This window comes from Pleuronectes platessa, chromosome 6 (genome assembly GCF_947347685.1).
Source record: "Pleuronectes platessa chromosome 6, fPlePla1.1, whole genome shotgun sequence".
Classification (NCBI taxonomy): Eukaryota; Metazoa; Chordata; class Actinopteri; order Pleuronectiformes; family Pleuronectidae; genus Pleuronectes; species Pleuronectes platessa.
The window spans coordinates 22448398-22473573 of record NC_070631.1 but is presented as its reverse complement, the minus strand read 5'-3'; the positions used below and the strand labels follow the sequence as shown (position 1 = coordinate 22473573).

Sequence of the window (25176 nt, the reverse complement as noted above, 5' to 3'; positions counted from 1 at the left end):
AACAAAATAGCTAGCTAACTAGCTTAGTGTTAACATAGCTCATTACAATATTCCCTTTCATTTGCCTCAAGTAAACCTAAATTGAAGCAGGTAACAATCGTTAACAACTACAGATAGCCACATTCTGTAACTACCTGTACTTACAATTTCACTCTGTGCATCATTTACTATGAGCTAAACTCCTTGGCTGTAATCCTGCTGTCTTGATGAGAGACGTTCCTTGGCAGAGTGAGAAAGCCAGCGCAGCAGCGATGCAGACTCCCCAAGGTCCTAGTGCCCGGTCTTTTATTGTTAAGTATGATGAGAGGCTATTGGATTGTAATTTGAAGGGGGAGAAAACATACAAACCAGAAATTACATATGTAGCATGTTAGAGTTATAAATAACTTGTCCATGTGTAAAACAATAGTTTAATTAAAAGATTTTAAATTAAAAATAATTTTAAAAAAAATCCCAATAATTATTTTAGGGGGCTGAAGAACATTTTAGGGGGGCTAAAGTCAAGAGCTAAAAATCCTCTAGTTTGCACCAGGCTTCAACAAACTCTGACTTGTAGAAGATCGAAGGACTGGTGAGTTTTCAGTAAAGGCTCCGTTCAAACTCGTAGGTGTTTCCAGTTGTTCTGATCTGACGTCTGCAGGTCCAAGTTAGGAAGTGAATCAAATTCACAAATCTCTCAACTCCGTTTGCCAATGTAAGAATCAAGCCGTCCTGTCCAACACAGCTAACCGTAGATTGATGCAGAAAACTGATTAGTTGGTTTTTAGATTTCAGATTCAGGATTTCTGCTTTTTTCAGGGGAGAGGGCTGTACTAACAAATATTTTAGAGCTGAAGTGCTGCAGAAGGCTCAAAGTTAGTTATTAAACATAATATAACAGGGAAATTAAGCTCTGCCAACAAACCCTCCCTGTTTTAATTTGAATGAGATCATCAGAGTCATATGACACGTTGATTAAGAGAAGCTTTAGTTCACAGACCTGTGGAGCTGCTTGGTCTGTGGATCCTGGCTTTCAGCAGGTGACTGATCAGAAAGCTGATCACGCAGAGACGTCACATCTGGGATGAAATGTCAGATCCAAGAATTCACGTCATCTCAAGACAAACTGTACCCTGATGCTTATAGAGCCATGCAGTGATTAAAAAATATTAAAAACAGATTATAGCACTGACCATAAAGGTTGAGGCTGGATCATGTCTACACCTATTTCGTTATCTTGTCTACACACAGCAGAGAAATGGAAGGTTTATGAATGAGATGCTTGTATGACAAACAGCATTTGGTTTAATTGCCCTGAACTGAAATTGACTCTGACTGACTTGTATTAGTCATGAATCATGATATATTTGTTGTTTTTTCCAGACATTTTTGCATTCAAGTTTTAAAGTTAGGATGCGTGTCGATTATAACTTCAGGAGTTTGAGCCAGTTAGCAGCTACTAAGGCCAGAGATGTAGGTTTGCTGCTTTTAACTTTGCATATGTGTTTTTATCTAGAATTAAAACCTGGGAGTTGTGGTTCTGTGGTGTGCCCTCTAGTGGAATACCCTATTACATATTAGAAATATATTAAAACTGGATGTAGCTTCCGGCTTTGTTGTGGATGAGCTTAAAATTGCAATGCCACGGACGCCAACATAGTATCATAGCAAGCATGTGAACACTTCACATCACGATGCATTTGTTTCAACAACTGCATTGCTAAACAGCAAGTTTACCTCCGATCTCAATATGTTGGTAATTTAACATGGTAATATGCCATGGCAGCATTAGCTCACTAAAAACGCTGGAAAAATATTGGTTTGTAATTTGTATCTTATGTATATCGCAAGCATTTAATCATCAGGTTGACCATGTCTGAAAAGATGGAATTGAAACTCACAGCTTGCTACCCACGTCAAGATGGAAATGTCACTTAAAACACAAATACAGTCTATTTCCAGGTGCCTTTATCCTGACCTGGAGCTGCTTGTCCAATTTTACATTACATTATCTGAAAGAAGAACAATGCTTCAGATGTGTTTCAACATAATAATACCCACTTAATAGTAATACTAATAACAATAGTAATAATATTAATCAATAACGATAGTAAAAACAATGCTCACTTAAATGCTCATCTATCTGGTAACTTTCTCTATTTAGAGATATTGCTAACATTAAAATATAATCCATTTTCCATTATTTTATTTTGTGATACTTGGACAAGGAAATATAAAAAACTGGCTCATACAAGAAGTTATTTCTTTTAATCAAGAGTAAAGAGAAAAATAACAGTACAAAATAGAGAATCTTTCTATACATACACATGGTAGGAAAAGTGAAAGAAAAATAACACATACAGGTAAATACTATAGAGTAGCATGAAACAACGATTTCAAAGTCATGTTCATACATACAGAGTTACCGTAAGTCCAGTTAGTTAAGAGTTACCAATACACACACTACTGAATGCATCAAGGCACATGTGTGACATGTGTATTTTGGTCTTGAAGTTTCTATTTACAGTGTCTTTCTTTAAGAAGAAGGTACACATGACATCATTAATAAAGGGAATTAAGAGTTGAGGCGGTAGTGGCCTCTTCATAAGACAAAAACTGGGAATATAATACAGGAGGTCACTTACAGTATTCAACAGGCACACACACAGAAACACAGACTAACACTTGTGGATGCATACACAAAACACATGATAGAAGTTTACATATAAACTAGTGCACATACAATCAGACACTCTATTTCTATCTCTCTCTCATACAAACACATAAACACACACACACACACACACAAAAAACAAACGCACACACACACACAGACACACACTCACAGTCGACATGGACTTTTACTTCAAAGACATCACAGGCACCTGCTGGGCACCCTGTGTAAAACCGACACAGCATATTGTTCCTGCCACTTGTTGACAACACTATGAACAAAATGAAAAGAGTGACACACTTGTTTCAGTTGCACTCCTTTGAAGAGCATCAATCCTCCAGGCAACATGTCCTCAATAGCTCTGACTGTCATGGAGCAGTGGTGACAGAGGCCCTGTGGTCATTTTGTCTAATGTAAAAAACTCGGAGACCTTCTGTTGGGCAGACGCTGCCCAGGGTCTGATTAAAGCAAGCTCAACACTACAATACATTTCCCTACCTGGAAGCTGAACTGACAATAATTCCTTCAGCCAGTCACATGAACTGCACATTGTCCTGATTTCAGTCGAGATTTTACAAAAGCTGCATCAAATCAAGTCTCCTTTCACCAAATCTCTGCCAACATGAGCTGCTTTAAATCCAATTATGGATGTACGAACCGCTTTCAGATAAAGGAGTGTAGTCAAATATGAATTTCATCCGTCCAAGTTTGGTTAGAGAGACCATTTAGTGTCTACCTAAGAAGCTACTTCAGAAGCTTACACAACATACAATTTAAGAAATCTGGAATAAAAATGTAAATTTTGCAAAATCTCATTATACTGCAGCTTTAATCTAAAAATAAAAAAAGCCTTAATTGGACCTAATGTGCATCAACACACTTAACTTTGCTACATAACAACTTAAGAGACACAATAAACTAAGAAACATGAATCTTGTTAGTTCTAGGAGGCAGAGCCCTTCCACGCCCCTACAGCAGGGCAGTCAGAAAAATTCCTCACATCAATGATCAACACGAGCGCTACTACAAAGATGACGGATGTTAGCATGGCGTGGTCTACAGCTCGAAGAAGTGCAGATGCTAAGTTCACATACAAACAAAACACAGAGCATCAGTTTCCTTAATTAGACTGTGATGAAGCTCCAAATCTAATGTTATTTTTTAACACGACGAACATAGCATTCAAACGAGGCCATTATCAAAAGTCTGCATATATGATGTTCACTTAAATCCACAGGTTCAAATGTCGTCCTTTACAAATTAAGAGTCTCTGTGAGAGCACTATCCATGCTGGTCCCTCGAGCTGCTTGCACACACAGCTCTGTTGCCAGGCGCAGGCGGATTTAAGGCAGTTTTCTTTGGGTGATGTCCATTAAGTGCATTAACATTATTGCCACTACAGAACAATACAATGGTCCTCAGTGGTGCCACAGTGGAATGAATGCTCCTTTAGTCTCAAATATTAACAATAACATACAGTATTCAATAATAGTGGTACATCAAGAGTTCATCTTTGCATGTGTGTGTGTGTAGGTATGTATAAAGAGTGTGTGTTTGTGTGTAAGACACTGAAGAAGAGTTCATTTTAAATCTTGCCTACTTTTCAGACCTACTTCACAGGAACTACAGCTGTACAGTATTTCGGCGGATGCGTCTCCTAAGAATGAGTAACAGGCTTCATAAGACATCTCATGACGAGTGGGGAAAAAAAATAATAGCAAACACCATTTCTTCCAGATCTTCAAAAAAAGAAACATTAAATAACCTAGAGAGAGGAGTTGTTGTTTTTTTTCCCCAGAGCTTTGGAATTTCTTATGGTTCACATTACGGAATGAACAGTGCAATTTAACAACAAGGACATTTTGCCCTTTTCTTTGTTTCTACAAAAACCACAGTGGTCCACTTTGTGTCTTCATCTTCTCTATTTCCCCCGACTTCTTTTGTCTTCTTTTAGTGGTTATGACATCATTTAAACAGACCATTCGTGTCCTCTCTTGCGGTCTCTTTCATTTCATGTGGTCACTTTTCATGTGGAATTTTTTTTGCATCTTATCGATTAGGCCTGTGTGTGTGAGTACAAGTGATGCGCGTATTTGCCGCTCATTCCCACGGCTGCAGCTCCGTGCAAATGGAATATTGTGCATTCCTGCAATGAGCGCTGCAAGGGAGCGTTCATTTAGCGCAGCCGGATGCATCATTGAAGTGAGGTGGAGTCGCCAAAATCCTGGCACAATGGATGCTTCTTAATTTTTGGAATGTTCATGCGGTTGCAGGTCTCTAAATTTGAGAAAAACAAGTCCTTTGGGTGGGTGATGGGTGGATGAGATGAGCATACATCCGGATTAGGACGTCAGAGCATCTCTAATGTGTACACTTCTTGATTTCACCTGATGTCATACAGTAGGTAGGTTCCGTGTCAGCCATTTTGGATCCCATTTGGTTGACAGTTGCTTCTGATACGGGAAGCAACGTGGCACGAGAGAAAACCTTTTAGAATCCAAAGTTGTCCCCTTCTAAAAAACAGTTGTCGGTCCTTTCGTTAAGGCAAAGGTAAGGCACCAAATCAGCTGCTGGTAGATAGTGCTTCAAGGAGAATCAGAGCTGGACTCTGTCACTTCCTGTAGGGTTCGAGGTCACCGGGCTCGGACCTCTGAACGTACAAACAGCCCAATGTTAGTCCGGAGATATGAAAAGTTCATAAAAGCTCATGTGTATTGCTCTTTGGTGAGGTTCCAGAAGGTTTCCAAGCTGCATGTCGTGCTGCTGGCTTCATCTGAGTGGTTACCAGCATTGAGGTGTTCACGTGGCAGATCCTTAGAGGTTCAGCATTGAGAGTCAGTGGATGTGCATGTGTGTGTGTGAATAAGGCGCATGGGGCTCAGTGGCATTACAAACGCGCCCCCCCCCCCCCCCCCCCTTCATGGTGATGTGACAGCGCAAGAGAGCCGGGGACACGACTTGGGCCCAGCTCCTTAAAGCGAGTTCTGTGAGGTGATTGGTCGGATTCTTCTACATGGAGTCGCAGTCGTGCTCCATTGGCTCATCAGGGCCGCTGGAAAGTAAGGTGTAAAATAGATGTGAGTGGATAGTTAGTGCAAAAATGAAGCATGCTCTTGTGTTTGTGTGTTTGTGTGTGTATGTGTGTGTGTTTTCTGTACCTCTTGCTGGAGAGGACTCCCACAGAAAGCGAGGCCAAAGCATTGACAGCATCTGTTTCCTCACAGTCTCTTGTCTGAGCAGCCAGGTGGGACAGACCCACTGATCCACTGTTAGCCTTCACACTCTGCCAATACTGACCTGTAACATCCACAAACCATTACAGGTCACACCACAGCGAGATGGCTCTGGTTCTGATAGGCCGAACTAGCTCATCGATCTTAAAAGAACGGTTGCGACATGTGACTCGCTGAAATACTTGCAGGAAAGGCAAAATACATTATGGGAAATAATAGTTAAGTAATATTATAGTTTGTTTCACTTAGCATGTAAAAATGTTTTTAAAGAGGCGTTTCATAGAGTGGCTCCCAATCTAAGCAAGGGAAGCGATATGTAACAGTAGAGTTTTTTTGATGACAACAACGATGGAAATTGCATTGAAGAAGTTTGAGTTGGAAGAAGATCTTAGTGAATTTGTCAGATCTATTGGATTTAAAAAAAAAGTTTAGGTTTTAGTTGATTTGTTTTCAAATGTCTCGATGGCTTGTATTTGCTCTATTGGTCTTAATAAGTTCAAATGGTAAGCAGACAGCAAAGGAGGAGGATGAACTCAGTTAACTTTTGACAGGTGACGGTCAAAACAACAACTTGAATAAATAATACTCACTTTGTATCTGTATCACAGTCTGCAGCGATTGGACTGCGTTAGCGTTGGGCTTCTGAAGAAGGACTTCTTCTGACAGTGGCTCCTATGGAACAGACAGGTTTCAATGGTTAAATGGTTAGTGACTAAAGAGATATGAAAGATTTACATGATTTATTGTCATGAGGAATAACTTTCTACCGATACTGTCTAAAAACATACTGAATCCACAGATGTTAGTCAAAAAAAGACACATTTGACTAAATATGCTACAAACAGGCTCAATGACTTTGTTTGTATGCTTAGTTTTCTTTCAATAATTGTTTTCAGATTTGTGAATAGCCCAACCTTATTTGTACTTATTAAGGAGAAAGGTATATGAAATGCAAAGTTCCCATGCCTGTCTTCCCTAACCGCCCTATTATCTACATATTCATATTCCACAAACTCTGTACAGCATTCCAGCATTGAACAGACATGTTATTCACAGATGATCTCGGATCAGGCAAACAATTCCATGACTCAGCATGCCTTACCTCTATGCCCAGGAGTGCACTGACGCAGGCTTCAGACGCGTCGCAGATAGCTGTAAGGTCGTGACCTCCCTCGAGGGCCAAAACCACACGACCTCCTGCTAGAGACATCAGCTGGTGGGTCAGGAAACTGAAACCTGAGGTACACAAAGGTACACATACAAAGTATGAGTTCCACGCAAAAGCCAAAAATAAATCTTGGCTGGGAGGTACAGTTGCAATGTTGACACCACATATTGTAAAAAGTAGACTTAATTACAGGTATAATAATAATCACATGAGAATCAAGTATGATGGCGAGGGCTATGCTCACATTTAGCGGAGACCTTGTACCCTCCCAGAGGAGCCGGGTTTCCCTCTGCAGCATCGAATCCAGCTGACACCAGCACGACGTCCGGGGAGAACTCCTGAGCGATGGGCATCACCACAGACCTACAGACACACAAACACAGACCACTGTTACTGACAAAACAGACCATAAAGAGACGTCTGTGTTTATGCAGTCCCTACAGGTTACCGATAGAGGTTTATACAGTGACGCAAGTGTTATTGAACTTTACTTTTTTACCCCTAAAATAACAGGTGATCATTGAAGATTGTGTTCCACTTCAAGGAGGTTAGAAATGCACTTCAAATCCATTCTTTGAAATTTTCTATTGCTGTCTTTTGTCCAGATATGGAGCCTTAATTATACAGTACAGCTGCTCCAAGAATAGAAAGAGAGGAAATAGGTTTTTTTCTTTAGTCACATGCAAACCAATAACAAGTCTCAGAAATCACTCATGAAACCTGGATTCTGAGATCTGAAATGTCAGTGCCACAACAAGTTCAAAATCCAGAGAGCATTAACATTAGCAATCGGCTCCGATAGTATACTTTCTATTTACACTGTATATATTATTTTCACTCTATTTTTATATTTCCTTGTGTTGATATTGTATGTTAATTCATTTTAGAGTCGGACTGACTTTCAGTTTGTTGCTCAATGTGCAGGAGGGTGAAAGGACATCGGACAGTTGGAATTAACTCCTGACATGTCAGTGTGAGGTGAATTTAACACATAACACATAAGTACATTTCTAAAGTCCCACTGCTTCAGTCCAGCTTCAGGTATCACTGAGTGGAGTTGTTTTGACACCCTAACAAAACAGCAGAGTGAAATCACTATACGCATGAGAAAATGCATTTGTGTTGGAATGAAAAAATCACTCACAAAGGCACATTTCAACACAATGTGCAAACCATGACTATGTACTTTCACAACCTGACTTGTTGCCCACATGTCAGGTGATTCACAGCTTAACAAATCACTTCATTTCATAACTAAGTTCCTAATACTTAGTAAATAGTAGCAGTTTAATTAGGGATTTCAAAACTGGACCAAACCCTCTGACATGACTAATACTTATGATCAAGTCTAAAAAGATAATTTACATAAAAAGTGGAGCAAAGGTTTGGCTGATCCCAGACTCAGCAGCTTAGGCAGAACTGACAAAGGACCATTGTTTCTCCGGTGAGGCCGCAGCAGAGTGTGTGTGACAGAGTCATATTGTTTGGTCAGCTCTCGGAGCTGCACAGTGTTGTTTGTGAGCTTCAAACACGTGAACGTTTCCTTAATGCTATTGTTGTTAAGAAGAGAGCGGAGCTGGCCCGAGGTGGAAAGAGGCTCAACTCGGCGGCTCGATGCTGTCGGCGGAGTTCAAAGTCGGAGTGTGCGAGTCTGTTTCCCATTAGAGGCTTGTCACTCGCCTCACGTCATTGACAACACAGAGAAAAGAGGAAAAACTGCCCATCTGGGATCCATTTAACTTCATTATTCTGCCTGGGGACTTTGGAGACCTCCCTCCCTCCCTCCCCTTCACACACAGCACACCAGCACACACGCACATATTCAAACACATACTGCTGTCATGACTGCATGCAGATGGACAACATGAGCTCACACACAAAAATGAGCCCACATACGTAAAGCACTAACACACTTCAAGCATATACACGCAAATACACAACACAAAGACAAAAGGCGGCACATGGATGAAATTTCAGGCACAACACTGACGCAAACACATGACGCGGAAGTGGTTTTACTGTGTCACACTTTTACAACGCTGTGTGTTGCATGTTGGGGTTGAATTACGCTTTAATTGGATGAATAATTACGATCCATTAAGCAGACCTACACTCCATCATAAACATGCGGATATGAAGCAGAGCATGCACACACACACTCCTCACACACAAACACACACACACACACACACCTTACCACAAAACCCGACCCCACCTCTCCTGTAGACCCATTAAAACTCCTGCGTTCCCCCCAGACAGTAACTACAGACAAACTAATGGAAAGATGGAGGGAAGGAGGGAAGGTGGATGAAGGGTGGGGGGGCTTATTAAAGATCAATCAAGGGAGGAGAAATAGAGTTGGGAGAACCTATGTGTGTGTGTGTGTGTGTGTGTGTGTGTGTGTGTGTGTAGGGTGGTGAGGGTCAGGGTAATGGAAAAGAAAGGGGGAGGGGGGGTTGAAGGATAATGTGAAAAAGCACCAAAACCCCCTCTCTGAAGTCGCAGCACTCAGACTTTACCCATGAACCCTTTCTTCTACTCTTTACCTCAGACCGTTCAACACTTGCAAACTGTATTAATTACACAGAGACGCATGGTAAGTTGTTAGACCTAAAACTCACGGGCTATTCATAATACCTACGAAATGTTCCTCTTGCTTCTCAGTGAGTTCAGTGCAGTTATTTACTTTCTCGGCACATTTACTCACTAGAAATTCCAGATCCCTCCCCTGATCCAGATCAAAGTTTAAGGGGAACTTTAACGGAAACAGCGTATCTGGCATCCTGGAGGCCTCTGTATCTTAGATACTGACCAGTTCAATGTTCAAGTCCACTTTGTTGCGTGCCATCCTCTGTCCCTTTTCCCCCCATGTCTCATTTTATAGCTCCTAATAGAAAAACGTTTTACCTGGAATCAGGGATTCATATTCACATCACATACTAAAATTAAATGATTCTCTATAACTGAGTGGGCAATCATCTGGAAATATTTGTCTCATCATCTCATCATCTGGGGCTACAGGCAGACTGACACAAATCAAATCATTACGTAGAACTTATATTAGGTCCAGATCTGAAGAGAAGGCCATACAAGTGGCATGATGTAATAAAAATGATTCTTTGAAACAGTTTGGTTGGCGCCCTTGATCATGAGGAGGAACTTCCATCTTAATTCTGGGAGAATGGTTCGACTCAATTTTGTAACTTGATCCTTTTTTTTCTTTTAAACTCTATTTTCTCTGTTTTCTTTGTGACATCGAGCTGCGGCAGGTCCACACCTTCCTCTCTGAATACTGTTCTTGGACAACACAGAAGCTCTTACACATCCAAACACTGAAGACGGTCTGTCACAGAAAAATAAAACACTGCAGCCAGCATTACATCGTTCACTGCACACACAACTTCTCCTGTGCAAACAGGGAGGAACACATTCTAAATTCTAAGCAGATGGATATGAAAGTATCAAATATCGAGCAGTTCAAAGCTGCAGTAAATTGTTTTCTTCAGACTCCAGAAGGAGGGCACCATTTTAAAGATTACATCTAAATCAAATATCTGGTTGAAAAACGTTTCTCCACACAAAATACCATGCCACATTATGGAATACCATAATATAAAATACAATATTCACACTGCAGGCAGGACATCTGCGGCCAGATGAACGTTTTCTCTTATAACAGCTCTCACTACCCTACATGTCTAGTGTCAGGTTTCGTGTCACTGCCTCGGAGGGGAACTGCTCCCTCTCAAATATACTGGGTGCACAAACCCCCACCTACAAATGATTCTCATGGGTAAATCTGTCTTTCTGTTGCTCTGCGCCAAACAAAGGTCAGAGGTCAGGATCATGCTACAAAGAGGCAAGTCCTGGAGCAGCCTCTTATGGCCAAGGGCGCCTTTGCCTTGTTATCTTCTCAATCCTGAATCAATCTGTATGTGGAACTGTTCATCTCCACACTGTATTGTTAAGAACCCAAAAAAGTGCATTGTCGAGTTTGGTGTCGAGCTTTGAATAAAGAGGCTTCCTGCACTCCAGCAGTGAGTGGGTGTGCAGCTCAGACTAATCATCGTAAGTGATCACAACAACAGCGTGTTCACAACAGTGGGCAAATTCACGACAACGGAAACAACCACTGATCCTTCAGTTTGGGCTTCTGAGTCGAGTTTAACAGGACTTTGAATAAACAGGTGAACAGGTCTTTATGCAGCAGCGGTGGTGCAGCTTCAGGGTCCCACAGCAGGTCTTCACTTTTTTACAGTTTCAGAAGGACAGGTCATGCAAACACACTGCACTAGTATCTAAATCTTTTCAAATGAGCAGAAATCAGCATGACAGGAACTTAATGCAGTGAGGCAGATCACTGCTGTCTGGGCCTGTCTGCTTATTTTGTCAGTTTACTAATGTTTGGATCGCGGCCCACCCACCTGATGGGCGCTTGTGGGAGTGTGTGTTTGATTTTGTGTGTTTGTGCTGCATATAAACATATGCATGCTTGTGTGTATGGGCCCAGGTTCCCCCCTGTCATGTCTGCGACTTTGCCACTCTTCCCCTTTTCCAGTAACCGTGTGGTTACGGCAGTTCCCTTGGGGTTTGCTGCACCAGACAACCAAAAAGCCCACACTACTGAAGCTTTACTGGGGCCAAACACCCACCGACAACAATTACCCAACCCGCGAGCAGGAAGTAACAAGCTGTAGTCTGTCAAACTCAAGACCTGGGCGCCATTTGCTGTAAAGCATCTGAAGTTACTGGAAACAGGCACCGGCAGACACATGCTCTCCAAATGACAAGGATTATTAACTACGCAAGCAGTACGTCAGAGGCGATGTGAGGCCGAGCTTCTGATCAGCTTCACTGTGTTTGTTGTGGCTCAGTGTAGAGGAAGTGAGAGGGGTTGTTTGATCACAGCTCCACTTAATGTCCTTATCCTGATCAATAAAACAGCTGGTGGCAAAACTATAGTTGTTTTTTTTTCACCAGTTTGACTAGATTTCACATCCCGGACCCAAATGAAAGCCAGAGGGACAGAAAAACAATTTGCATTCCTGGTGTCCTGGTCTCACTTTGTGAGCATGCTGATACAATGACAACAGGAAGAGCTATTGTGGCTCAATGTCTCCGGCGGCTTTTTGTGTCCAGATCTTAATAAAAAAGAGCTGCAGTGACAAACACATACAAGATTTACAATTTTTAAAACTCATCTCGAAATAAGTTTAAGGAGGCCTTTCTAATTTATTCGATCTGAGAACTCCTACATCTCTACAACATAACGATGGGCGACTAAATAACGAACAGAATATGAATAAGCGAAAGCAGATGCCTCCAAAAAGGACACATGGGGTCAGTGAATACTTTGATGAGTTTTAAAGTTATATGAATCACATGCTATATCCTTCACAGTAACCAGATCTTTGCCAAACCTATGATCTACGGGAGATTTTGGAAGAATATGGGATGTTGTTCGTCCCTGGAGCGTACAGCGCTCCCACAGACAAAGAGGATCTGTATCAGGGAGCCCTCTCACTCAGCTCAGACACTTTGTGCCAGTTTTTCCCCTTTGATTTGTCACCCATCTGTATGCATGTCATCAGTTTGTGTTGCAAGTGTGTAAGACAGAGCAGTAGCCGGTTCTACCTGAATGCGGCGAGGTACTCAGCATCTCCCATGGGCGGGTTCAGTCCTCCCGTCCACGCCACGTTAACATTGAAGCCCTCACCTGCTCCAGAACCAACCTGAAACCAGAGACATGTATATTTAGAATTTATCTTAATTCTTGTGATTCACAAAAGGGCTACAAAGGATCGTGGATGTCACCCACCTCAGCCGGTGACCCACTGCCGGGAAAGAAGTTCCCGTCGTCGTAGCGATGAAGCGAGATGTAGAGAACGCTGGGATCGCTGTAGAACACTTCCTGGGTTCCGTTACCATGGTGAACATCCTAGCAGCAGAACGAAGGAAGACATGTAGAAATCAGCACCAAGGGATATAACTTCACGTCAGAGTTTCACAGACACGCTCACACCAAATATCACATCAAAATAATGAACAATGGTTGAAATCCCTGCGTGGAGTGAGAGTAAAGAAACCATCTTACCCAGTCAACAATGAGGACCTTGCCGACGCTGAGCTTGTGCTGGAGCTGCTTGGCTGCTATTGCCACTGAATTGAAGTAACAAAAACCCCTGTAGAAGAAAACACAGTGGATACATATGAATATTCAAAAGTAGTTTTCATTGAGCTCTCCCATAGATAGTTTATTATTGTTGTTATGTGAGTGTTATAAAGTCATAAAGGTTCAAAAAGCCTCTGGTTAGACAGTGACTAAGTTGACATGGACATTAATGTCCCAATATAAACCCCATTAATAAATAATGACACTGGCCGTAAACAGTATTTTATGATTAACCTAACCTGAACAAGATCGAACTCAGAATAATCAATAATCAAATAAAGACATGTGGAGTATTACAACCTGGTCACATTATGTAGACAGTATACATCTTAATCTTATTATAATGCCACTTTTTCATATCATTTTGCTACATCGACATATCGTAGTTACCAACTGCTTTGCGATGCTACCCTTGGTGTAAACAAGATGGAAAAATAAAAAACAGTTCTAAAAGTCTCTAAAGGTATAAAGTAGCATCCTACGTCAAATTATTCTGGGTTGGGGTTTTAAATCTAGTGGAATAACATATCAATTATTAATCTTAATGTTTCCCTATTTCTTAAATATCCTTCAAAGAGAAGCTGCTGACCGTGCAGCACTCTCTGTGGTCAGGCTGAGCATGTGTCTGACTGACACGCACACACACACACAAACACACACACACACACACACACACACACACACACACACACACACACACACACACACACACACACACACACACACACACACACACACACACACACACACACACACACACACACACACACACACACACACACACACACACACACACACACTTACATTGGATTGGAGGGGTCTGCGTGATGCCCTGGCGGCCTGACCACAGCAAAGCCGTTCTGTGCAGATGAAGAAGAGACTATTAATCAGTGTGTGACTGGAACTTTAAATGCACCGTCTTAATCTGACTTTTTATACGATACGGGAATTAAACAGAAAAGTTAAATTCTTCCTCAAAGGCGCAAACCCGCTACCGAAATTCAAAAACCACAAAAAAACGACAACAACCATTTGCTTTTTGCTCTGTGTAGGGTTTGTTTACATCAGTGCCGAGTGTTATGATCTTAATCTTAAATGATATGAGAAAATCCCTGTAATGTATATGAACACAGCTTCCTTCCTGTAGCCTCAACTCACAGCTCCTCACAGCAGCAGCACAGGGACACACTAGAGCCCATGAGCACAACCGAAAGACATGAACTCTCTTTTATTCCTCCTGTTCGTTAAACCGATTTATATATTAAATTAGTTTAGGTAAAAGGTTCTCTGCCCTTTCTTAGTATTGAAAATGATATGAATTCCTATACGTTGTGATCATTATTATAAGTTGTTGTGTAGGGTTTTCATTTTTAATTATCCAATTTCTTTGCCTCAAAGAGTAAACCCCCAAGCACACACACAAGATCAAATGGATGAGTTCCAGCCATTCATGGTGCTTATTGTAAATGAATATATACAGTGGTAGCAGTGCAGTGGTTGTGTGTAACAATGGCTCATCCTAGGTTGCCGTTTATTGTTTTGCACAGTTTTGTTGTTGCTTTATTTTAGGGTTGAACGTTGGAATGAAGCTGCTGCCTTAGATACGCTTTTAGCCGGTGGTATATTTACATTTGATTTCATGTTTCTCCCAGACTTTAAATCATTGTGAGGAGGAGAATGAGGAAATGGAGGCAGTTTTATAACAGGGAAAACTGAAACCCAGTCGTCTTTGAAGTGGCCTCTTAATGCAGAATGAGCCACACTTTGCATTTTGAAGTCTCTCTCAGATTCTATAGTTTTCATTCAAAGAAAAAGCATCGTTAGCTGTGGACACACATACTCCAGAATGACTTCACAATGTTTTTAACGTTGATTAAGTCCCATTGCTCAGTGCCTTGAAATAAGAACTTTGCATGTGGGAGTGAAACATAATTTTCATGTCTCTGCAAAAATAATAAAATCACTTTCACACAATATGTATTTACTCAATGTTTGGTGGAAGTATATTGAACTAGCTGTTTACATACTTCAGATACTGGTGTAGTCCCTGTTTGGAATGGTCTGTTTTCTTGTCCTGTGTTAAAGCTCCTGAGCTTCCTTGTCATTAGCGAGTCCTCCTCAAACAGTTCTAAGATATACTGTCCGTTTTGTGAGGAGAGCTTCTTATAAACAGTCTATGGTGCAGAGTGAAGTTAGAACACTTTGTGTTCATCCTACCTGTCCTACTGTTCATGTGTGTGTTTCATATATACGTTTGAATGATTTGTACTGCTGTTATTTTTCATACATTTTGGTATTTCAGAGGTCTGTTTAGCAACCTATACAATCTTCAGACCCAGGTTCCAAGACCATTTGCTTCAAAAGAAAGTGATTCCATTGTTGTTGTTGCCAAGATGGTCGCCTGTTTATGTAAAGTGAACCTGATGTGAACAAAGTGCATTTCCAAATTGTACCAAATCCAATAATGCACCTTTTCAGACCAGTACGATCACACTTGCCAAGTGTTAAGCCAATAAGATGGTTTGAAGGTAAGTAGATGGAGACACTTACATACTCTCCTGTGGGGTGCACCCTTTGATACGCTAATGTAGATATCTGTGGTAAGTTTTGACATAGGTTTTTATATATAAACATAATTTTTTAATTGAAAGTGAGGCAGGAAACATGCAGAAAAATTCCAACTGTTATGGAGTTGACAGAGTAACTTCTGGTGCCCTTGAACGTCTCTTGGACGCTAAGAGTTTAGTTTCTCACCTTCAGTTCTCCTTTGGCCACTCTGCTTGCCAGCTCCACCACGCTGCCCGCCGCCATGCGTGCCGCCGTAGAGGTGTGCGACTCGTTCCATATTGTGTCATTATCAACCTGCCGATCAACAGACAAATGATGGAGGTCATTCATCTATTGATTAAAAAGAAATATCCACACATATCCAAAAGTGGGGAACTATTATTATTTGTGTTAATTATTGTTTAGAACTGTCGATAATCCAGACCTCAGACAGACCTTCACACTGATTCTAAATATGATTCCCACCTGTACATATGTGCAGGACATGGGAGTAAAGTGAAGAATTTCTCTGGGGAAAGGATAACCCAATTTACAGCTGTGACTCGAAAGTGAAAATGTTTCACTCTCTAATGTTGTGGTCAGACTCATATTTACAACTAATTTTATTTTTCCTTTCTCTGTGCTGTTTGGTCACGGGCTGCCATTACTGTCCATCAGGCTTGGGCAATGAAATTCCAGGAATTTCTTTTATCCTGGTCGTGGACATATTGTTCCAGTTAGTTTGACTTGTCATGGTCTGACGCGGACTGTCAGGCCCACATTAGCATTTGGCCCAGCCAGCTCTCTTTTCCTCTTTAATATCCTGTCTTCCTCTCTGTCCTTCTTGTAATCCTTTTACTCTTCTTTGTTGCTTTTGTTTGAAAAAATGTCATCATTCATAAGTGAATTGAATGTGGTGTATAGTATAGCTTTCATTAGGAGCTTTGGAGAATTATGATCAAAAATAGGGTTGTGTGTGTTTGTGTGTGTGAGCATCTTTTCTCTTACCCCTACTCCTCTACATGGCAACATCACAAACATTCTCTGAGAGAGGATTCCTGAGGAAACAGAAATTTGTGTTATATTTTCAGAAATATATATTTGTAAGTAGTTTTTTACTTTTTAGTATAACTACTTTATGCCACAAAATGACTCGATAGGCATGAAGCAGAGTTCACCTTTATCGTTTTTAGATTTTATAAATCCATCACTGTGAGGTTTATACATACCGGCCAGTTTGCGGTTATCCAGCTTGAGTCTGTTGAGAGGATTTGTGCCATAGAGCAACACATGTCGCTCTGTGTGGACTGACTGCAGCTCCTCCAGAGTGGCTTTACGACCACGAATAGTCTGTTTGGACAAAAAGGTATTATTTGAGTCTCTTATCGTTAATACTTGATGGTGCAAAAAGATATGTTGTTCTAATCAAAGTTCTGTTTCAAAAGAATCTGTACCTTTAAACTGAAAATCAATATTTTTAAATAAAGGATATTGATTTAGGGTAAAAAAAATAAATAATCTATAAATCAGTGTCTGCACCTTTCTCAATGTTATGCCACACATAATCTATGTGTGTGTGTGTGCACGCTCATACTCATACCTCACACTCTCCCCTAAGGCCTCTCTCCTGTAGTCGAGACCAGATGCTCTGTATCCTGCCAGCATGCTCCGGGTGACTGCTGTTGTCCCCACATGTACACTGGTGCTTCAGCATTTGAGAATCATATACCAGACCTGTGTACAAACACACACACGCAAGCGTCATATAGACATTTATAATTTCCCACAGTTGTGACTGATCAATGACCTAACTTCAGGAAGTTCTCCTTCCTTTACAGAGATTGACATTTAAGGAAATACACGTATTGGCAATTAGCAACTAGGGGTAACCCCTGTGTGAGTTATTTTAATCTTATCCTTTTACTCTCGACTGCAATATAAATATGTGCATTTACTATCACTTCAAACTATTTATTTAATAAAAGAAATGGGACAGTTTGACTCTGGCCTTAAAGCAAACTACACTGCTTGTCAACTTTATAATTTCACATGGGAGCAAGATGGCCGACAACATGCATCACCAGCTTTATTCCAACCAGGAGGTTGTGGTCGTTTAGTCAGGATCTTCAACCCCAAAAGCCACAGCAGTATTTTAAATATAATTAATACAATTATTAAATTTACCAATTTTAACATGTTACAATCATGAATGACTCACCAGTGGTGAAGCGTGGTTTGCTGCTGGTCTCCTGTGGAGCCAAGCTCAGGGTCTTCTCGGGCAGAGTGAGAGAGGTGGAGGCCGGGGATGACTGTGCCCGAGACAGGGGGCGATGGATGCCCAGCCCGCTACCGACCCCGATGCCACCGCGCAGCATCGGCACTGCCAGCGTCTCCATCTGTCGATGCAGCTGCTGCAGCTGCTTCTGCTGCTCCCATAGCAACGACTACAGGAAGAGTTGGGGTGATGAGGATGGAACGTATTCACATTATGGATCAATTCAAAATAGATATAATGCACATAAGAGAAGGAAGTAGAACTGACAATAAGATTTGTATATATCACTGCTCATAACAATCATTAAAGTTTGCAACATTAATTGTATTGTGGCTGATATTGTGTGATGGAGGTTACAGAGCTTCTCCAGCCTAATATCATTAAAACTTCTGAGCTGACATGAACCATCACGAGCAGTCTTCTCCATCTGTGCGTCATTTATGATTCTGATCTCTTCCTTAACTTTTAATACTTAAAACTCTCAGCTGTGTGCTTTGTGTTGTGTGCGGCTTCCACATAAGCTCAGCATTTACATGCACTATGTTATCACATCATGCTGAAATGATCACTTTAAGGTAAAGAGAAGTTGCGGCTACAACTAGAAACATGCAGGTGCAGGTGTTACGCTGCCATCTGCAGGACAAGTGGATAAATTCATATAGGTTTTACTCCATCTGTTGCCCGCTTGCTGTGTTTATCGACCTCATGTATCACAATATACAATGTTTCCAACCTGGTTGAGTATGAGTGCATGTTGCAGGTTCAGTTGCTCCTCATGGCTATCGGATGCTGTTGGCTCCGCCTCCCTCAGTGACTCTGCCCGCGCTCTGCTCTGATAGGTCGGCTCTGTGGGCGACATCCCACCACCGTCCTCTGAGTCCATGTCCTCAGAGGGGATCTGATGCAGTCTGGGCTTCTCGCTGGACTTAGACATCAGCTGCACATCCACACACAGACACACACACAAAAAAACATTTAAGCATTTAAATTGGCATGAAAAACACAGAAAGATAATTTTGTGTAAACGCAGATGAAGACATTATCTAGTGATAGTGTACTCATTAAAATATACAAGCACAGATCCAGCACAATGGCTGATGTAGTGTAGACAGTCAATACTTTGTAAAATATGATGTGCAGTTCTTTTTCATTGTTACCACAAGATTTACCATGCACATAAATCTGAAGAGCTTGATCGAAATAAAACGTTGCTGTGGTCACAACAATCATCATTAGTGGGTGCTGTTTATATACACAGTAGACATCACATCTAAGATTGCAGCCTTGAGATTTTTTTTGTTGTCCTTCTGAAAAAGGACTGTCCAAATGCAATAAGTGTAATAAGTAGTGTCTCTTCTATAATTTCTCTGGCTCGTAATAATAATAATAGATGTTGGAGATAATGATATCCTCCATCAGTGTCATACTCTCAATGTGTGTTATATGTCTGTGTTCAAACTGGATCGTGTTAAGACTTTGAGAAGGTTTTTTTTTCTTGTTTGCTTCGTGTTGTCTGTAACGAGCCACTGGAGAGGTGCAGTTCAGTGTGACAACGCCTGCATTAAATCAATATCTTCTAAAATATATTCACAAGCTAAGGCAGTTTCCTACATTTATTTGGTTTCACAATTTGTCATTTCAAAGTCTGTAATAGACAACCTTAAAGTTTCAATCAGATGCAAATGTGGAATAAGGCAGTGATAGTATGATTCCACCGTCTTAACTGAGGTCCTATACCTTGCCCAGGTGGGTCTGCTGTTTGAGCCTCTCCAGGAGTTGTGTGTTATGATGTTGCTGAAGGAGGTGTGTATGAAGGGTCCTTTGGCTCTGCGGGAGTGGTTCCGAGCGTGTCCGGCTCAAGGGCTTGTGGGGATGAGAGCCTCCAGGAGACAGGTGGTCTAACTGGGTGGCAAACTGCAGCTGGATGGGGTCTAGGCCCGGAACTGGGGAAAAACAGGAACAAAAAGGAGGAGAAAGTGTGTTACTGTGTGAGAGAAAGACAGACATGTACACACACAAACAGATTCAATATTGATTGGTAAATTAATTGGATAATGTCTATAGAATATCATTCTTTTAATTATGACGTGTCAAAAAAAGTAAAGCCTCTGACAGAGAAAGCAGAGGTGGATGTGTATTAAAACAGTCTACTGAAAAAAAACATTAACTGAAGTTAATATTCTAGTAGTATATAGTATATAGTATCTGAATGTAGCCACTGGGTGGTGCTCTAGCCTTTAATAAAATACAATGAAAAGCCCTTCAACTTAAAAGGGACTGCTTCCCCAGTGGTTCAAGTTAATGAATCTAAACTGTGCGTGACCATGTGCATCTATTTGTGTATTTTGCAGCCTTGTAAATGTTTGTGTGTGCAGCCAAGTCTAAGAACTTAATTGGTTAAAGAAAGTAAAACCAAGAACTCTGCTTCCTTATCAGTGTTTTAACATGAATACAATATGGAGCTCTTGGTCTGTGTGCACAGTCACTGAGGCTGTTTATGCAGGAACATGTCTACAGTGTGTGCATCAGTGTGTGTGTTCGCCTCACCACTGAGTAGCGGAGCGCGCGGTAGACCAGAGGACTCCAGGATGATGACGGGCAGGTGGGGGTGCCCGGCCTGATCCTCTCTGCTCAGGGACAGGAAGACGGACGAGCCCCCGGCTGTAACCACCGGCAGCCGGCCGACCTTCAGAGAGGACATCTCTCCTTCACCCTGCACACAACCGGCACAATTCAGCATCTTCAATCCTAACTCATTCTCATCATGAGATATTTGTGTTCTTCCTGTTTAGCATCTATCTTCAACATTCTCACTCAATCGCTGTGAACTTCCAGACATTTTCCTGCCGTGTTCCCAAATGGGTTCACTCTGACATGTTCCCGGTATTTTACATGGGTGCTGGCAAGAAAGGTTCCAGAGATTGTCCAGAGCAACTGACTCAGACTTTTGCATTTTTACATCCAGCCCCCTTTGGAATATTTCAGGAAAATATCTAGACTTCAGCAGCTCTCAGCCTATTCAGCAGCACCTCCCACTTGTTTTAGGGAAAGAAGATAATGTAAGACTAATCGAGTTGTTATGACAGACGTGTGGTGCAGTTCATTGTTTACCCTGGCGTTGGCTGGTAGTCCCAGTGTGATGGTGGGCAGAGTGGAGGGGCTCTGGATGGTGAAGTTAGCCAGGGTGCCGTCTCTGAGCAGCAGCTTCTGGGCCTGGAAATTCCAAACATATTTTCTATTAAAAAAACATCACATTTATCCTCACATCAGAGGAACTCTCCTCCATCGCTGCTCTGCTCTCGTTACATCATCTGTCTTTGCTGTGTGCTCTGAATATGATTGAATGTCACATGTAGAGTAACATAAACCCATGTAGTCTAATTAAACCTGAGCTGATGTTTTGTCCTGAGCTGAATCATGAATCAGACATGTGAAGCAGGTGTGGCAGAGGCTGCTGTTCGGATTCGGTGATTAAATGAATTATGCATAAACGGCTGACCCTCATTGTTCCTGTACTCTTGTGTCACTGCTTTAAACATGTCATTACTCAAGGGCTCGGCACAGTTCATGTTCATGAAAAAACTTTTTAATCAAACCTTGTGCTCACTCGTTTAAATGTCTAAGAGGCTAAAAAGTATATGCTTCTATTTATCGTTGGTCTTTTATATTTTTCTGGTTATCATAAAATTTCAACGTTATTTCTTAGCTCATTTCACTGGAGCAAGACGCCTTCGCTTTACATCAACTCGTTTATACTCCAAAGGTGCTCGAGTGCATGTGTGTGTATATGCATGCTGACCTCATGTGAGAGGCCGCCTGCAGATGGCAGTAGTCCATTTTCATTGGGCAGACTGTCATTGGGTGAACTGCAGCCAGAGACTGGAGTACTGCTGCTGCTGGGGGACGAGTCTGGTGAGAGACAGACAGACAGTGGGAGAGTGTAAATACAATTATGTATCTGGATCATAGCTTAATTACATTAGATTATATTACGTCTGTGAAACAATTGTTTAAGCTCCTAATTTAGAGTGTATTCACAATCCTGCTCATTTGTGTGTGTGTGTGTGCGTGTGCGTGTGCGTGTGCGTGTGTGTGTGTGTGTGTGTGTGTGTGTGTGTGTGTGTGTGTGTTTGTGTGTGTGCGTGTGTGTGGGTTTGTGTGTGATCTTACCCAGTGTGTCAGGTACTCTGTGTCTGACACAGGGCGGGGCACTCTCTTTGCGGGTGAGCGGGCTCTTGCGGGTGTTCAGGTGTTTCTTCAGCTTGTGTTTCACCTTCAGATTGGGCTCGGATGCTGACAATTTAAAACAACAGCAGGAAAGTTATGTAATGTGATCTTGTTTAACTGGTTTACTTTATTCTGTTGCACACTGTTAGGTCTTAACAAAGATTTAACATCTTTTACATTGACTGGTCACAGCAGATATATATATATATACAGGTATTAACACTAAGTATTGTTTGGTTGCATTTATGTCTCCTAGTGAGTCAAGGTTCACAAAACAATCCTGTACTGATTGTTTACATTTGTCTAAATCTCATCTGTGAAAAAGGCAGTGGTTGGACATGTTGTGTACAAAGTAAAAGAGGTGGTTACAATTTATTACTGTGGAATACACAGGTAGAGTATTTCGCTCACTGATATACTGCATGAAGTAATACATCTTCGGGTTCTACAATATAACAGTAAAACCTTGTAAAAACTACACTGGAGCACGTTTACTTTAATTTGCAAATATTAATTTTTGTAACATATTCGACAGATACAGATTTTCATTTTTACGTCTATTTTGCTGTGAACTTACTGTGGGCACACTGAGAAGGTAGGTGAGGCTGCGACACGCCTGAGACGTAGACAGTGTGGCCACTCTATAGAAATACATTATCCTGTCTTATTCACAGCAGTCATGCATTGTGTCCCCTCTTAACTCTTTTGTGAGACAAATGCCTGGGCCACACTGCGTTGTTGAGTGTCTTCGTGTTAGTCATTGCAGAATGCAAACATCCTAATTTATAGTAATTTATCACTTAATCCTGAACTACAAATTTTCTTATGAGCACCCTAAACATTACAAATATACTTCTTCAGACCCTGTCTTTGTATAAATGACAACAAGCTAGTTCCAACCAGCGTTTGTTTAAATACCAGATGCACTGACACACAAAGAGTCGGTCTGCCTGTGTACGAAGTAAAAGTGTTTCCCCTGCAGAGAGGTGTTCTGTCTTATGATCTAAAAAATAATGAAAACAATCCAACAATGTGTACAGGCACCGGGCTTTTAAAGGGAATAAAAGAGCTTGCTGATAAGTTTAGAGTTTGATACGCCCAAAACTCACCCATGATTAATTGAGAGACAAAGTGCAACCCTTTCAAATCATGAGCCTGTCACGCAATCTTTTCTTTCACCTGTTAGCAGGTGGTTTTTGACACACCCTCATTGCACCTGCACCATGTACTTATATCATAAAAAATTAGGCTCAAAGTGTGATGTGAGCATCAGATGATGGATTTACCTGCTCTGCGTAGCGGCGTCCTTTCTGAACCCTCCGGGGGGGGCTGTGACGGTGACGACACCAGAGGTTGGGAGGATGCACTTGGGTCTGGACCCAGATTTCTGAGGAAACACACAAACACAAATAGATCAAAGTTAAATTAAAAACTTAAAAGGCATTTTAAATACAGGTGTTATTAACTAATAATGCATTCTGTTAAAGAGAGTTTGCTGTAAAGGCTAATTTTGTTGTCCTTATAGACTTATAAATATCATCCAAACTAACTGTACAACAAAGTAATGATTAAAACACTGCAGCTGCACATCAAACAACACAATGCCAGATACAATACAAAGCTACTAATATGCTTTTTAAACCATCATGGTCCATCACAATGGTGTTGTGAATTGTAATGATGAACACATCATCACAAGTTGTTGTTGTTTAAAGCCATTTCTTTAATTTGCATTTAAACGTCAGAGAATTATTACTGTCAATAAGTAAATCCTTTTTATAGCATGTGGCTTTGACCCAGAAGTCTGTTTGCCCAAATATATTTTCAGTTTTGTTATTTCCCTTTCCTGCTCATTGAATGTTTGTGTGTTCACGTGTGTATGTTGTTTGTATTTTTGTCACCTGTACGCTACAGGAGCTGCAGGCAGAGTGTTGGAGTTTGTTCTCTCCTGCGCCGCCTGTTTCCGCTTCTTAAGAATCACCTCCTGCAGTTTCTGTTTTACCAGGGAACTGGCCACCGCGCCTGTCAATCAACAGCACCACCGATTAAAATAAAATAATGACTCACAAACCGCTTCATCGTGAGAAGGAGGAGCGGCCAAGCCAAAGGCACAGGACGCACAACCAGCCATTGTTGCATATTTGTGCAACACATAATCAGTGACTAATAGTAAATCATATAACACAGACAGCTCAACAAAACTGTGGTTGACTTTAATGGCAAACATGCAGTGTGAGAGTAGGGATGTTTTGTTGAGTATTAGACGGGGAGTTTACCAGTTTGAGATTAAGTTTGCTATTTCTGTTTGCATGTGTGTGTGAGTGTGTGTGTGTGTGCGTGTGTGTGTGCGTGCCTGTTAATGTGTGCACGCGCACAAGTGTGAAAATGTGTGCACACAGAGGTGATGAGAAGTCAATATTGACCGAGTGACTTTATGTGCACAGACCTGCAGCTATATTTGACTCCACTGTTGCAGCTCCACTTGTCAGGTTATATTTAGCTCTCATATCAAATCAAACAGCCTTGAAAGTCGAGAAACACAGTTGACTAAAGATGAAATAAAGATCTCTCACGGGGACTTTCCTCTCCACCTATGATCAACACCCTGGGCCATAATTATTATAACAGACGCAGAAATAATTGAAAATGAAGAAAAAAATACATCAATGTGAACAGAGACTTGTTGCAACATGTTGGTAAAGAGTGTTTGTGTGTGTGTGTGTGTGTGTGTGTGGACTCACTTTGTTGACTCTTGTCTTTGTGTTTTAGCTGCTGCAACTCCTGCTGCTTCTCATGGTGCTCCTGCTCTCGCCTCCTCTGCTCCACATTAAACTGAAACCACACACACACACATTAACATCATAGCAACATGCATGAAACAAGTGGTCCTGTACCATCAAC

The 25176-nt window shown here is 41.3% G+C and overlaps 1 protein-coding gene across 2 annotated transcripts in view; it reads right to left on the bottom strand.

Moving 5' to 3' along the window:
- Positions 1–2232: 2232 nt before the first annotated feature.
- Positions 2233–25176, bottom strand: part of hdac7a (histone deacetylase 7a) — a 57626-nt gene continuing 34682 nt past the window's right edge. For both annotated transcript variants that reach the window (XM_053424567.1, XM_053424568.1), the window contains 23 exons: positions 25017–25107; positions 24177–24297; positions 23562–23662; positions 22219–22341; positions 21848–21957; positions 21160–21261; positions 20596–20761; positions 19786–19991; positions 18782–18985; positions 17992–18217; positions 17374–17507; positions 17003–17123; positions 16782–16831; positions 15981–16088; positions 14031–14086; positions 13149–13236; positions 12873–12992; positions 12689–12786; positions 7299–7417; positions 6989–7122; positions 6477–6558; positions 5812–5950; positions 2233–5705 (listed from right to left, as the gene is read on the bottom strand). In XM_053424567.1, the coding sequence (XP_053280542.1) occupies positions 5663–5705; positions 5812–5950; positions 6477–6558; positions 6989–7122; positions 7299–7417; positions 12689–12786; positions 12873–12992; positions 13149–13236; positions 14031–14086; positions 15981–16088; positions 16782–16831; positions 17003–17123; positions 17374–17507; positions 17992–18217; positions 18782–18985; positions 19786–19991; positions 20596–20761; positions 21160–21261; positions 21848–21957; positions 22219–22341; positions 23562–23662; positions 24177–24297; positions 25017–25107 (2742 nt within the window). In that variant the 3' untranslated portion in view covers positions 2233–5662. The remainder of the gene's footprint in view (positions 5706–5811; positions 5951–6476; positions 6559–6988; positions 7123–7298; positions 7418–12688; positions 12787–12872; positions 12993–13148; positions 13237–14030; positions 14087–15980; positions 16089–16781; positions 16832–17002; positions 17124–17373; positions 17508–17991; positions 18218–18781; positions 18986–19785; positions 19992–20595; positions 20762–21159; positions 21262–21847; positions 21958–22218; positions 22342–23561; positions 23663–24176; positions 24298–25016; positions 25108–25176) is intronic.